This window comes from Typopeltis vanoorti, chromosome 13, assembly GCF_054136105.1.
Source record: "Typopeltis vanoorti isolate ZY-2024b chromosome 13, IOZ_Tvanoo_1.0, whole genome shotgun sequence".
NCBI lineage: Eukaryota > Metazoa > Arthropoda > Arachnida > Uropygi > Thelyphonidae > Typopeltis > Typopeltis vanoorti.
Genome location: NC_143561.1, coordinates 105,218,575 through 105,234,207, shown reverse-complemented (window position 1 = coordinate 105,234,207; position 15,633 = coordinate 105,218,575). Strand labels below are relative to the sequence as shown.

At 36.5% G+C, this 15,633-nt stretch overlaps 1 protein-coding gene across 3 annotated transcripts in view; it reads left to right on the top strand.

Annotated features, from left to right (window-relative positions):
* Window positions 1–15,633, top strand: part of Vps45 (vacuolar protein sorting 45) — a 172,586-nt gene that overhangs the window by 22,498 nt on the left and 134,455 nt on the right. For all 3 annotated transcript variants that reach the window (XR_016549286.1, XR_016549285.1, XM_090403157.1), the window contains exons 2-3: window positions 797–992; window positions 5,009–5,088. Coding sequence is in view for 1 of the 3 variants with exons in the window: in XM_090403157.1 (XP_090259283.1) it covers window positions 797–992; window positions 5,009–5,088 (276 nt within the window). In the remaining 2 variants the exon portion in view is untranslated. The remainder of the gene's footprint in view (window positions 1–796; window positions 993–5,008; window positions 5,089–15,633) is intronic.

Sequence of the window (15,633 nt, the reverse complement as noted above, 5' to 3'; positions counted from 1 at the left end):
TCTTCCTTCGTGCGGCCAAGCGCCGCACTTGGTTTTTTTCCACTTTCATTCCTAATTCAATTGTTTCTTTTCCAGAATAATAGAAGAATTGCTTTATCAGTTAACCATTTTCACAAAGAAATAACCACAAAAAAAATTGCAAATGAAAAGATGTTATTGTACAGTAGATGGAGCAGTCATCATTAGACTTTATGACCAAGCATCTGGAGTCAAAAATAATATAAGATAGGAACACATTTATGAGCAGGGACAAATTGTCTTGTGCTGTATTTGACCATGGTGTGGGCATGCCACAAATTGTAGCATGTGCTTCCATTTAAGGGAGTAAAACTCTTTCAGGACATATTAAAAACCAATAATTAAGGTATCAATTCTGTATGTGTTATATTAAACTAACTAATAATAAATATCTGTATATTTTGGTAGCTTAGTTCTGGAATGAAAATGACCCTCAATAGTGAAAACATCCCTCCCACCCAGTGAACATCATACTGCACCAACCCAAACAACATTCTATCCCTCACAGACATAGTGTACAGCTGCAGGCTAAAGTACAGTAGAAGTTTTATTGTAGTACTAAATATGACATTAACGTGTCACTGGTTATTATTGGCCATGTAAGTACAACTGGTCGCAAGTAGTATATGTCATAAATAGAGGATTGACTATATATATATATATATATATATATATATATATATATACATACATATACAGTGTAACCTGGTTTTCAGTTGCATGATCAGTTTGCAAACAGATTATAATGACATTTCAATTTCTCTCATTTCATTTTTAGACTAGTATAGTAAGCATGGCTTTTGCCCAGTCTGAGATCTTGCAGAAGGAAGTCTTTCTCTTTGAGAAAATTGATACCCCTGGTAGAGAAACTAATAAATATCTTAAATGCATAACTTTTCTAAGGCCTACAAAGGAGAATGTGGAAAGAATGACAATGGAACTCAAATTTCCAAGATATGGACAGTACTGTATATGTAAGTATTTATAGTATCTTATTTTATCATACTACATAAAATAAAAAAATATATATTTTAAAGCTCACTTTCCTCTTTGATTCCTCCCACTTGTGGCTGCATTATTTTGCAGATGCTTTAAAAATACTGAAATTCACTACTTCAGGGGGTTAAATATCAGTACATTTGTTGTTCAGATATACAGTTTTAAAGCTAAAATAATCTTGGTAGCTAAAAGTTTAATTATTAAACTGGTGATGAAACTAATGTCTGGTATGAGAACAAGAATGATTTGAAAGAGCAATGAGGGAAGATATGAAAGAGTTATTAGAAGAAGCAAAAATGAAGAGTAAGAAAGTGAAGATTATGAGCCTGCTGTCTCACTATGATAGGGTAGAATTGAGTAGAACGGCCATGATTGTCAAGAATATTGTGTGCAGTTTATAGATGTGTGGAGTGAATTTGATGGGCATAAGGGCCTGTATATGCCTGATGGACTGCATGTAAATGGTTTGGGAGTTAGGTGCTTGGAGAAAGTATTCTTCAGTGAGAGTTTGGGGAGGGGGAAGCAATCAAGCATGTGTCTAGCCACCCCTAGGATAGATAAGTATGTGTGCAGAAATGATTATGAAGATCTGGGTACAGTTTCCCTAGTTTTGAATCTGAATGGAGAGGTAATGACATTATGTAAGGGTTACTGTGGGCCCAAGAGAATGTTAAAATGCATGTACACAACAGCTCGAAGTATCTAAAATAAAGGAGAGGCATTTTTAGCATTGGTGAGCTCAGCTTGGCCAAAAATTATTGGTGAGCAAGACCTAGTTGTCAGAGAATGATGTAGTTACAGGAATGGAATGGATATTGTATTTTCAGGAGCAGCAAAAAGAAAGCATTGTGGAAGGAATATAAATAACAAGGTGATCAGCATGCCCATGAGCAGTATAAAGCACAAGCAAGAAGGGTAACTAGTATGGTAAGGAAGGCTAAATCAAATTTTGAGAGAAAATTAGCTTAGTGGACCAAAGTAAATCCATAAGTTTTTTGCTACATTGCAAGTAAGAGAAAGGATGATTGTAGAAATATAACTTTACTCAGTGCTGATGGTGGGAAGGTGACAGAAGCAGAAGAAATAATTCAGTTACTAAGTGATCACTTTGCAAGGGTATATCATCCAGGTGGTTTGCAGTTCCTGAGGTGAACATTGAGGTAGATGACTGGAGGTACTCACTATGTCGAAAAATATCACTGTGTCTGCTCATGTGCTACAAGGATGTGCAAGTGAACTGGTACTTCATCAGAGTGTCTCTGATGAAGTTGTTTAATCTAAGTTTCAGCTCTGGCAAGGTTTCAAGGAAGTGGAAAGAGGGTAAGATAGTTCTGTTACATAAAGGTGTCTCCAAGACAGAAGTAGCAAATTACAGACTAATTAGTATCTCTGGAGTGGTAGTTAAAGTAATGGAAAAGTTGGTAAAAATAAAATTTGGAAACGGGTAGATAGGAATATGATACTTTATAGGGAATAGCATGGCTTCGTAAAAGATAGATCCTGCCTCAGTAATTTATTCACATTTTATAGGGTGAACCATGATACTGCTGGACTTTGCAAAGACATTTGACAGAATGCCACATGGAGAAGAGAAGAAATCCCCCCCCCCACCTTCCCTTCAAAAATCTTTAAAAAAAAAAAAAAAAAAAAATTTAACTCTCATTATTAGCATTACATGAAACTTTGCTTTGTCCATAATTAACTGTTTGATTGATAATCCAGTAGTTATGCCTTGGCTTAGGTGTAGCATATTAAAATGAGAAAAATTTAGGAAATGATACAAACATCCATATTGGAAAAATGTATTCCACTTGTTTATTAGTTAGCATCATCATCAGAAAGTTTATTTCAATCACTAAATTATCATTATCACTGAATATTTGGAAGAAAAAGACTTCTAAATAATATGTATGAATGCTTGTACAGAATTCTGTTTATTCATTTGATAAAAATGGTTTCAAATTAGTTTTATAGAAAATAGGGCCATCTTCTTTGAATTTAAACATAATCAGTATGGTTAAAACTAGGAATGTTTGTTTTAGCTTTTCTTAAAAAAATTCTTTCAGTTTTAATGATTATTATTATTATTATTCAGGCCTCCATGGAGTCAAAAGACTCGTCGTGGGAGGTCCTTTTTAGGAAACACAGTCATTCATACCACTCTTTGAACTCACTGACCATTCTTGCTCTTACCACTCTAATCAGGCAATGCATTCCCCTCAACAGTTTAAAAGTTAAAAATTAATTGGTAAAAACTTGTTACCAATTAATAAAAAGGTATCAATCATATCACCTTTCCTTCTTCTATTTACCAAACTCTGCAGTCCATATTCCCTCAGCCGATCCTCATAACTAACATTGTACAGTCCTGAAACCATCTTTGTTATCTGCCTCTGTACCCTTTCCACAGTTAATTGATCCCCTTCAAATCATGGGGACCAAATTTGTGAACAATAGTCTAAGTGTGGTCTGATCAGGGTCTTATACAATGGAAATAACTTTTTTTTCATCTCTGCAGGTCAGCATCCTTCTCAGTGTTGCAGTAATCCTCTGGGTTACCTTCACCACCTTTGCAATGGTCTCTGAATTTCAGTTTTCTGTCAATCATCACCCCTATATCTCTTGTCTCCCCCTACTTCCTCCAATCAAGTATGCAGTCTCCCATCGATATATCCCAAACTTCAAGGCTTTACATTTTGTTGCATTAAATCTGAGCCCCATTCATTCGCCCATCTGTCTAGTTTATTCAAATCCTCTTGCAGGGCTGCTGCATCTGCACTATTACTAATAACCCTTCCCAGCTTCACATCATCTGCAACCAACTGAATATCCCCCTGCAATCCATTGACAATGTCATTGATATAAATGTTAAACAATACAGGTCCCAACACTGAGCCCTTTGGGATCCCACTTGTAACCTTCTGCCTCCTTGATACTGCCCCACCATACACAACTCTCTGATACCTATCAGACAGCCAATCCTGAATCCAGTTGACTAACCCAACATCTAAACCCATGTGCTGCCACTTAAATATCAGCTTATCATATGGTACCCTGCCAAATGCCTTTGCAAAATCCAAAAAAAAAAATGTTTGTCATAAAATGAAAATCTGATCGTGACAATCTCTAGCTGGCAGGAATCCAGCCTTTTACTCACTTGAGAAAAAGGCTAGTTTTTTCTGCAGTTTTTCTTAGCCTCTTCTCAAGTGTGCTTGCTTAAATCTTACCTGGAACTTAGTAGAGAAATTCTTCTGTAATTCTCATTCATTTTTATTTTCCTTTTTATAGACCAGAACTAGGAATGTTCTGCTCCAATCATCCAGAATTTGACCTTCTCACGAGGCCAGCTTTTTTTTTTTTGTAGCAAGAGTGCTTTCAAGATTAGTAGTTCATTTTTTAAGATTGCTTCATTAGAGTAGACAAGGTTAATTCTATTAACTGAAGTTTTATCACTCCACTGTTATCCCCCTCAGCAGTAGATGAGTGATAAAACTTCAGTTAATGGAAGTGACATTGTGCTTGCAGATCTTGGAATTTATTGTATTAGTATATGAAGGAATGGTAAACTGCAAAAGATTCTTGAGATGATACAGGCAAGGTGCTGAGGAGACTTAAGAAATTGGATGCATGTAGAAAATTACTTTCGTTGGGATAATTTCGTTGCAAGAAACTTTCCAGCAGTACTTTCAGTCTTTCCAGCAGTACTCTTTAATACAAAAGGAATGATTAATTGAAAAATTCAAGAGAAATCAATACCTGAGTACTTTAACCATTTGACACTTAAACTGAATTAAGCAAAAGAGGAAATAAAGCAGCAAATTTGCAAATGTGAATCAAAACTAGCCAATGTCAAATTGCTTTGTTACTGTCTGATCTAGTATTTCTTTGTTAGTCAGATAACAAGTGAGTTGCTATATATAGATTAATTTACATTTGCCTGAGAGTTTTTAAGTATTTAATTAAATGGTATTTACCTGCTTTCTCCTTACAGATTTTAGTAATTTTATTAGCAAGAGTGATATCAAGGTTCTAGCTGAAGCAGATGAGCATGAAACTGTTCGAGAAGTGATGGTAATATCAATTTTGTTTATAGCGATATGCATGGACATGTTTGTTAGGAGAGCCATATGTAATAGACATTTTATTAAGATTAAGATAAATTTTCTTAAATTGCATATCTTATAAATTCTTTAAGTGAATTTCATTTGTGTAGATTACTCTAGTTCAAATTAGATTGAACTGTGAGTTAGTTTATTCTTGAATTATTACATATGAGGGTTGTTCAAAACAAAAAAAAAAAAATTAAGAACACAAGGCTTGTGTAATTTCCTACCAAAGCACAAGTTAAACTGATTGTAATTAGGAGAGGGAAATGCATTCTGAAATGCATAAGAGTACTTTTCAATTTTCATCTAGTTATAATTGTTTTTTAATGCTTTCTAGTTGAGATGATTTTTAATCAACACTGCCATCCATTTTCAAGGGTGTATATATTTAATGATGAGCCTCCATAGCTCAGTCATTATAGATGAAGTCCTTTGGTCGTGTAAAAACTTGGGTTTGATTCCATTCAGTGACGTGAAGAAACTTTATCTGGTCTCTTTTGGCAAAAGGTGAGTTAGCCAATCTCATATGGAGGTAGGGGTTTTTTTCACCCGGCAACTCAGGTTTTTCGTCTCCCCCCCCCCCCCAGAACAAGCAAATTGGCCCCATGAACACATGCATCTACTGGCATTGGACACACTGGAAGGCATAAGACCAACCACCTTATCCTTGAGATGGTTGCAGTTGTAAGAATAAAAAACCTTGACACTGTAAAAGGTAGAAGAGGAGGATTAAGAAAGAAAGAAATATATTTAATGGCAATTATAACTAGATAAAAATTGAAAAGCACTGTGAAGTGGAATTATTTTGCTTTGCTATTTTCAAGGGCTTTTCAGTTTTTGTCATTAAATATATACACCCTTGAAAATGGCAGTATAGATTAAAAATCCTAACTCGGAAATTTTATACACAAGCATATACATATCAATCCTCCATGTATGTAAGATGTTATAGAGGCTTTAGCACTCTGGTATAGATAAGAGTTAAAGGAGAACAAACCCATTGAATTTCTCCATTAGAAAGGCTAGACTAGAGAAGAATAGAGCCACGTGGAATGAAAGAGGAAGAGAAGAAATGGGTTCAGTATAGTTGAAGTGATCTGTAAAAGGATGTTGGGGCTGCTGTTTGTGTTTTAATGGCTTAATAAAAATTGGAGGGATTATGATAAATGGAGCAGTACCCTTGAAAGTACCTGTGAAAGAAATAAATTGTTGAAATGGTAGTTGTAATGGATCAGTGAGAGAGAGAGAGAGAGATAGTAATCATTGATTAGCTGGACTGTCCTCTTCTACATCAAGAATTTTTAGGTAGTCCTAAAAATTCTTGATGTACTGGTGCAAACAATATTCTAAGATTGCACAGAATTGAAACTTGTATAGCATTAGTACCTGACGAGTGAAAAGTAGCATCTTGATTGGCAAAAGGATGACAAATTTTTGAGAGGCTAAGGAAGTCACCGAAATGATGCGTTTGTGCCAGGAATGGTTAGAAATAAATGTCAATCTACCAAAAGTGCTACCAAAACTGTGTTTAAGTATCATTGAAGGTGAACGTATTTGGGGCATTGGTAGAAGATTTTCGTGCTTGGCATGTTTGGACCATGAGATTGGTCATATAAGCAGAACTGGATGGTGGATTGTACTGGCATTATCAAAACCGTAGATAGGATTATACATCTGAGAAAAGAAGGAGAAGAATTTATGTATAAGAGGAAGACAGTAGGTAACAGAACTTTGGGGCACTCTTGTTGATGAGGAAATCCAAAGAGAGGAAGCCATATAAAGTAATTGATGAGAGAGAAAACTGGCTATGCAGTTAGAGTGGAATGATGGTAGTTTATTGAGTAGGCCTCAATGCCAAATCCTCTTGATATTACCAGATCAACTGCACTCGAAATATCAAGAGCAACAGCGGGTTTCTCCAAACCTTTCCATGGCATATGTCCAGAAGTAGGTGATGTAGTCTAGAAGATTTATTATGAATCGAAAGTAGCAAGATTCACACTATTGATTATTATCATTACACCCTCCATGGAGTCAACAGACACATCGTGGGAGGCCAATTCAACTGACAGCATATTTATCATATAGAATCTTAAAAACCTTAACGCTCCTTGCATTAACAACACGTTCTGGTAATGCGTTCCATTCACTGACAGTTCTCCATGTAAAAAATTTACTCTTCACACCCTTCTTCACCACACTTTTACACAACTTCCAAGAATGACCTCTGGTTCTTCCTCTCTCACCATAATCCCCTCTGGATTAATCTGATAAAATCCTCTCACTAACTTAAATGTCTCTCTCATATCACCTCTCTTCCTCCTATCCACCAAACTCTGCAATCCACATTTCTTCACCCTCTCTCCATAGGCCAGCATTCCAAAGTCCTGACATTGTTTCAGTCACGCTCCTCTGGACCATCTCCATTGTTTCCATATCACAGGTGACCAGATGTGAGCACAATAGTCCAAGTGTGGTCTGACCAGTGCCTTATACAGTGGTGCAACCACTTCCTTATTCTTACATGTTAGATACTTCTTATCATAGCATCACTACAATGTGCAGTCTTTGAAACACTAGCAATATGCCCTCTAAACTTCAGTCTACTGTCAACCATCACTCCCAAATCTCTAATCTCATCCACTTCCTGCAGTACAGCACCATCGATATAGTACACAGCCTTATATTTCTGCACTCCAAAATGCAACACCTTGCACTTATTGATATTAAAACTACAACCTCCACTCTTTTGTCCAAGTAAAAAGTCTATTCAAATCTTCCTGAAGGGAATTAACATCAGCAATGCTGCCTATAATTCTTCCTAACTTTGTATCTTTAGCAAATAGCTGAAGATCCCCAGTCAGTCCACATGATATATCATTTACAAACAAGTTAAACAGCAGGTGCACAAAAACAGAACCCTGGAGCATGCTACTGGTTACCCTCCTTTTTTTTGAGACACTGCTCCATCATACACAACCTGCTGGTATCATTCAGACAGCCAATCTCTGATCCATCTAACCAATACATTATCTATTCCCATCCTCTGCAGCTTGTACACCAACTTATCATGTGGTAATCTATCAAATGCATTTGCAAAGTCTAAGAATATCACTGTATATGATTCTCCCTTATCTATTGCACTTGCCACCTTATCATAAAATGCAAGTAAATTACTAAAACAGGACCTTTACGAATCGGATCATTTATGACTCTGTGCCTTCTCAGAAAAACAATAGCCTTTCTAAATGCCCAACACCAAACCCATTCAAATGTAATCCATCAGCTTTATACCATTTCAACTTCCCTTCAAATTCACTCCACATTTACAAATTGAACTCCCCTTTGTCTCACACAACTCAGCCATCTTATTATTCATTATTTCTGCTCTCCTTCTCAGTTCACTGTTATCATATCTGGACAACATGCCTATGACTTTCCCAACAACACTATTCTTCTTTACCTGCTGCAACAACTTCCTCAAGTTTCTATCAACATTTTTTTTCTCCCCAACTAAGTCATTTGTGCCCATGACTACCCTGTAACTTGGATCACTACCTCATACAAGTCTCTCCACAGAACAATCTTCACCCACCAGTTCTCAGTCTTGTATCCTTTTAGCACTACAAGGGTGCCAAATGGAAAGACCTCTGTGATTTCTGTTCCTTCTTCTGAATACTGCTTCACTTTTCTTCATCCAAACACCTTATCCCATGCCAAATTTGCAGCTAACATCCAAGCCCAAATCCAAACCAGACATTGAAAGGACCAAATGCTGCAAACTCACCTCCTGTCCAAATGGTAGTCAAGCCTTCTGGTTCCTTGCCAAGGCTATTGAGTGTAATTTTTGCCCATCCAGGTTTTGTCACTCACATCCAGATGGTGCTGTAGTCACCTCACCTAAAGAAAGGCCAACTTACTGGCACCACTCTTCTTTCAATTCCTGCATTGATGACTTGGGCAATAATTCCCTCCATTTCACCAAGAACTGCTCTCTGTCACTATGAATTTCTTTCTCGTTAATGACTACACCAGAAAGAAATTTGTGGAAAATATAATATCCAGAAACACAAACAAGGCATCTGGTCATGATGGTATCCCATCTGTTGTGTTAAAAACTTGTGTCCCAGAACTATACCTATCCTGTATTGCCTCTTAAATCTATCCTATTCAACTGGCATCTAACCTACAGCAGGTCCACATCCAGCCCATTCCAAGGAAAGGTGATAAAAGTCAACCAACCAACTTCTGTTCTGTCCTAAAAATTACAGAGAAGGCTATCAACAACCAATTCCTGAACCCTTGCAGTATCTCAAGATGATTTTATTATTTTTGAGTTAAAACGATTAAGTAACATATGATGTGTAATTACTTGATAAATCATGGATAAGTAGATTGCTTATTTTTCAGATTTACTTTCATCAACATGTACAGTAGAAATGTAATTACCCAACTTTCAGTTAACTGACTGACAGTTTTAACTGACATGTAGAATTAAAGGATGATTTCACCAGTGCCCTTCACAGAATCGGTTTAAATTTGAGTCAGATATGACTGCACAGCATACTAATGTGCACATGCATGCATGGCCTGTGCCTCGATTAAGATTGCTGTTTTACACCATAATTTTTTGTGTAGCAACAAGTGGAGCCATCAATATATCTTCGGAAATACTGGTATGATATCTTTGTTAAGATAAAAAATGAAACTGGAAAATAAATCCTAGATTTTTTTTTTCCCAAGTTCATCATCATCATCATCATCATCAAATTCCTGCCATGTACCCTCAAGGGGTGTACAGGATATGACAGTACTACATGAAAAAATTACATCATTACTAACTTCCTATCTACAATTTTCCTCCAAATCAGTCTGTTACTTGTCAAGACTCCAACATTATCAGATCTTATATTTCTATCGTCTAAGGCACTTTGTACCGTATCAATCCACCTATATCTTGGTCTTCCTCTGGGTCGTTTTCCTGCCAACCTGGCAGAGAACACTTGTTTTGCTAATCTTTCCTCTCCCATTCTATTTAAGTGACCATACCATCTGAGATTAGCTCTGCTAACGCATTCCTGGATGCTGACAATGTCAAGTTCTTTCCTAATATCCTCATTTTTAATATGATATTGCCATTGATGCCATCTGTTCACGCCTCTAATCTTTCTCAGGACTCTCATATCTGCGGTCTCTAGTCTTTGGTCAAGTGTTTTACTTCTGACCCAGCTCTCAGATCCATAAGTTAAAATTGGTTTGAACACAGTCTTGTATATAGCTAATTTAGTGTTCCGACTAATTTCTTTCTTATTCCATATGAATTTATTCAATTGACTTCCCACCATACCAGCTTTGCTGATTCTGTTGTCTATTTCTATATTTAGTTTACCATCTTCAGTAAAAATTGTGCCTAAGTAGCTGAAATGTTTTACTTGTTCCACAGGTTCTCCATTCACAAAACAGTTGACATTTTCAATGATTCTGCCTATTTTCATTGTCTTTGTCTTTTTATTGCTGACCTTCATACCATATCTATTACAACAGCTATTCAATTTAGTCAGAGAATCTTGCAGACTTGTAGCGGATTTATTTAGAAGTATAACCTCATCCGCATAAAGCAAAGAGCTGACATTAACATCTCCAATTTTGATATCAGGTTTAATACCACATTCCTTCATAATGTGATCCATATAGATAATGAATAACAGAGGGGATAATGTACATCCTTGTCTCACACCAGATTTAACATTAAACCATCTTCCTGTACTTCCTTCAATTCTAACTGCTGACTCACAACTCAAATAAAGACTAAGTATTGCTTGATATAATGCCCCATTGACACCATATAACTGCAGCGTATTGAATAGCTTCTCTCTTGGCACCTTGTCATATGCCTTTTCCAAATCGACAAAACTTAAATACAGATCTTTGTTATATTCCCATGCTTTCTCGACTATTTGTCGTAAAGTGAAGATCTGATCCTGACAGCCTCTATTTGGCCTGAATCCAGCTTGTTCTTCACCAAGCTTTTCTTCCACAATTCTTCTCAACCGTTTCTCAAGAATACTTGCATAGATCTTGCCAGGAACACTCAGTAGGGAAATACCTCTGTAATTCTCACATTCAGTTTTATTTCCCTTTTTATATATGGGTACTATGAGAGCTCTACTCCAATCATCAGGAATTCGTCCCTCTGTCCAGGCTTTCTGAACTATGCAGTGCAGCCACTGTAAGACTCTTATACCACCATACTTCAGCATTTCTGGTCGAATATCATCTACTCCTGCTGCCTTTCCACATTTCAAGCCTTTGATGGCTTTTTCTACTTCAAGTATGGATATGTATTCCTGACTGCATGCCTGGTCAGTGTTTTTTATCAATGTGCTGTCATCACTGCTTGTTTCATTTAGCAGTTTTTCAAAGTAATTACTCCATACTTCAAGGATATCTTTTTCTCCTGTTTTCATTTCACCTTTATCATCTCTAATTCCTTTTACAGCACTCTTTCCTCCATTCCTAAGCTTCTTCAACAACCTCCAGAATATTTTGCCACCTTCTTGATATTTATTTTCTATATTCTTGCCAAAGTCCTCCCATGACTTTTGTTTAGCTAGTTTTACACACTGTTTAGCTTTCTTACATTTGTCTCTGTATTCTGTAAGAGTAAAAGCTGACTTATTTGCCAGGAACTTTTGATATGCTTTCTTCTTTTCCTTCACTGCCTCTTTAACTTCCTGTGTCCACCAGGGAGTTCTGATTTTTTTATCTTTGCACACAACCTCACCACATGCCTCTCTGGCAGAATCAATCAATGTTTCCTTCAGAGTTTGCCACTGAATCTCCAAGGTTTGATTCCTGTTCTCAAACTCTTTCATTTTCTTTTCAATAATATTTCTGTATTTTAGTCTACAGTTTACATCTGAGAGCTGCTCAACTTTTATTCGCTTTAAAACTTTCTTACATGTTATTCTTTTCAATATGAAATTCAATTTTATCCTGCTCAAGACCAAATAGTGATCACTTCCAATTTCAAATCCTCTGTACACTCTGGTGTCCTGCACCAAGGAGAAAACATCACTATCAACAATAACATAGTCAATGAGACTTTTCTTATTCCTAGCCTCTTCTCTCCATGTGAATTTGTGCACATTTTTATGTTGGAACATGGTGTTAGTAATAACCAGTCCATGTCCTGAGCAGAAATCCAACAGATATTTGCCATTATTATTAGCTTTGCTCTTTTCTCCAAATTTTCCCAAAATATTTTTGTATGTCTCACAATCATTTCCTACTCTACTATTTAGATCCCCAACAAGGACCAACTTTTCCTTTTTCATTGTGTCAGTTGCTTTTTCTAAAGCCTCAAAAAATTCCTCCACTTCTACCTTAGTAGAACCTTCTGTGGGACCATAGGCACAAATAAGTCTCATTGTCCAGTTCCCCATTCTCATATTTGCCCACATTACTCTACTTGAGACTGACTGCCATTCGAGAAGATTAGCCTCATATTTTGTGTTGAATACTATGGCTACTCCTTCTTTTTCTTGATTGTTATTGCCTGAATATAACATTTTGTATTTATTGCTCAGAAAGATCTCACCAGTTTTGGTCTTTTTTGTTTCAGTCACCCCTATTATGTCGATCTGGTACTTATCTAATTCCTCAGCTAGCTCCATTTCTTTGCCATTCAGGCTTCTTACGTTGATAGTACCGATCTTTAACTCTGGTGATGTTGAGTTGGGGTTTGTTTTCAGATTTGTTCCAGTAGCTGACTTTTCGCTGTTCGCCCTGGTTCCCTGGCGAAAACAACGGGGGCCTTGTTTAACCGGGCGACGCCCCAGCCGGCATGAAATTTTGTCATGTTGTACCATCATTTTTTATTTTGGTTTAACCAATAAGAAAACAATTTGGTCGGCTAAATCCCAAATTGCCAGCCCATCCTCGTTCGTTCAGTATCAAAGTAGATACCCAACAGGGTGCACCACGAGAAGGTGAGGATTGGACATTAGGTCAGAAGCCCTGGTCGGTTCTCCGCATTCCTTTAAAGGCTATGTGGAGGTCTCCTCTCAGTTATACAGCTTTGACCCTTAAGCACCCCTTTTCTTTTAAAACTTTTTTCAGTGATACAAAGTTTTGGATTTGATGTATGCATTCTCTTTTAATGCATTTTAAAATATGACACTAAATTGTATGCATATTATCTATCTTCCTGTCTTTCATTTAGGTCAGTTATTTGAAACTCTAATGTCACTTTCAGCAGCTATAACTCTGTTGATTTATGGGTACGTGTATATGTAATACACTGTGTTACCATTGTTTTGATAACTGAGTAATGAGGCTTCAGTAAATGATAATGAGAACCTACTGTAATATTCATACTAAATTTTATAAATATAATTCCATATGAAAGGGAAATAATGATATCCTCTATGTAGATTTCCTACATAGAATTTCCTAAAATAGTAATGACTCAGTAATTCATTTAAAATTGTTTAATGTTAATACGAGGATGGTCTAAAAAGTTCTCGGCCTCAACCACAGATGGCAACACTATCAGCAAGATTTTCTTTGTTGTTGGTACATCTGTCATAAGCATCCATGTGAAATTGCAAGTCATTCTATCAAGTAGTTTGTTTTATACAGCTGTCTGAAGCAAAAGTATTGTCTGTATCCCTTGAAATGGATAAAATTGAGTATCGTGCAGTTATAAAATTCTTTGAAAAAGAAGATTTAATGCCAAAAGAAATTCATTCGAAGTTCGTAAAAGTTTATAGGCATTCTTCTCCTTCATTTTCGACAATTAAGAAATGGGCTGCTGAGTTTAAATATGGCTGTACAAGCCTTGAAGATGATCCATGAGAAAGACGTCCCAAAAGTGTAACAACACCAGAAATCATTGATCAAGTGCACGATATGGTATTGGATCACCAGCGAGTCAAAATGCATGAAATTGCTGAGATTATAGGAATTTCAAAAGAACATGTAGGATATATTTTGCATGAAGAATTGCAAATGAAAAAGCTTTGCACAAAATGGGTGCTGCATTTGCTCACAACAGATCAAAAATGCTCGCATAAAAATCTGTGAACAGTGCTTGGAGCATTTTAATAAGAATAAAACTAATTTTGCACGTTGATTTATTACTATGGATGACTCTTGGATTCACCATTACACACCAGAATCCAAACAGCTGTCAAAACAGTGGACAAAGGCTGGTTGTTCAGTGCCAACCAGCCTCTGTCCACTTAGTTCCATCAGCAGGAAAGGGCATGGCATCGGTGTTTTGGGATGCTAAAAGCATTTTGTTTATTAATTATCTTGAAAAGGATAAAACAATAACCAGGGAATATTATTCCAATCTTCTAACCAGACTAGATGAAAAAATTTGTGAGAAAAGACCCGGTTTTCAGAAGAAAAAATCATCTTTCATCAGGACAATGCACCTGCCCACAAAGGTGTTTTGGCAGTGGGAAAATTAAGGGATCTGCACTATGAATTATTGGAACATCCACTGTAGTCCCCAGATTTGGGGACTAGAGTGGATGTTCTCTGACTTCTATCTCTTCCCAAAACTAAAACTCTTCCTTGCTGGTTTGCGTTTTTCTTTGAATCAAGAGGTGATTGCAGCTGTAGAGGGGTATTTTGCAGATCTTACTGAGAACCACTATAGGGACGGGTTAATGGCACTGGAGCATTGCTGGAATAAATGTATTAGTCTTAAGGGAGATTATGTTGAAAAATAAAAATAATTTTGAAATTATAAATTCGTTTTTTCATTGTTTGGCCAAGAACTTTTCAGACCACCCTCTTTTAATAATAACTGGAGTTATTATTAAAAGTTTAATAATAACCCCTAATACACAAGAGATACAAAGGTAGGTATACAGTTTTTATTATGGAAAAAAAAAGTACTGATGATTATTAAGTAAAGATTAATACAATAGCTTTATTAAGCCACAATAAGAATCACATACAATGGCAATTAAGTACAATCTCTTAAGTGCTCAGATTGTCTGTCTTCAGCATTTACACATTCCTGTGTAGTCTATTTTCAACACTCAAGCACACTTTGGCACAGAGTTCTTTGTTGTATTATTTCTTGGCATGCTTCTCTTGAATCAAATCATGTAATCAACAGTGCATGGTTTTCTTGAAAATACTTTATCTTTGATAACACCCGAAAAGATATCTTTAGGTGAAGTCTGGTGATCATGGAGACCATTCAACTGGCTCTCGTCGACCTGTCCACCTATGGGGTAATTCTTGGTCAAGAAAATCATGCACAGTTATAGCACAGTGAGGAGGAGCCCCATCTTTCTGAAAGAAGTTCTCATATCTTCATATCTTGTTGCAGTCATAATTGTGGTATAACAGTGATTCACAACTGTATACCTACTTTTGTACCCCCTTGTATAGTAAGTTAAATGCCATCTCATCCATTCAGCTTTCTAGGAGTTGGTTGTGTGGAATAAATAATTGTTTTGGATAGATTTATTCATGTTCAATACTT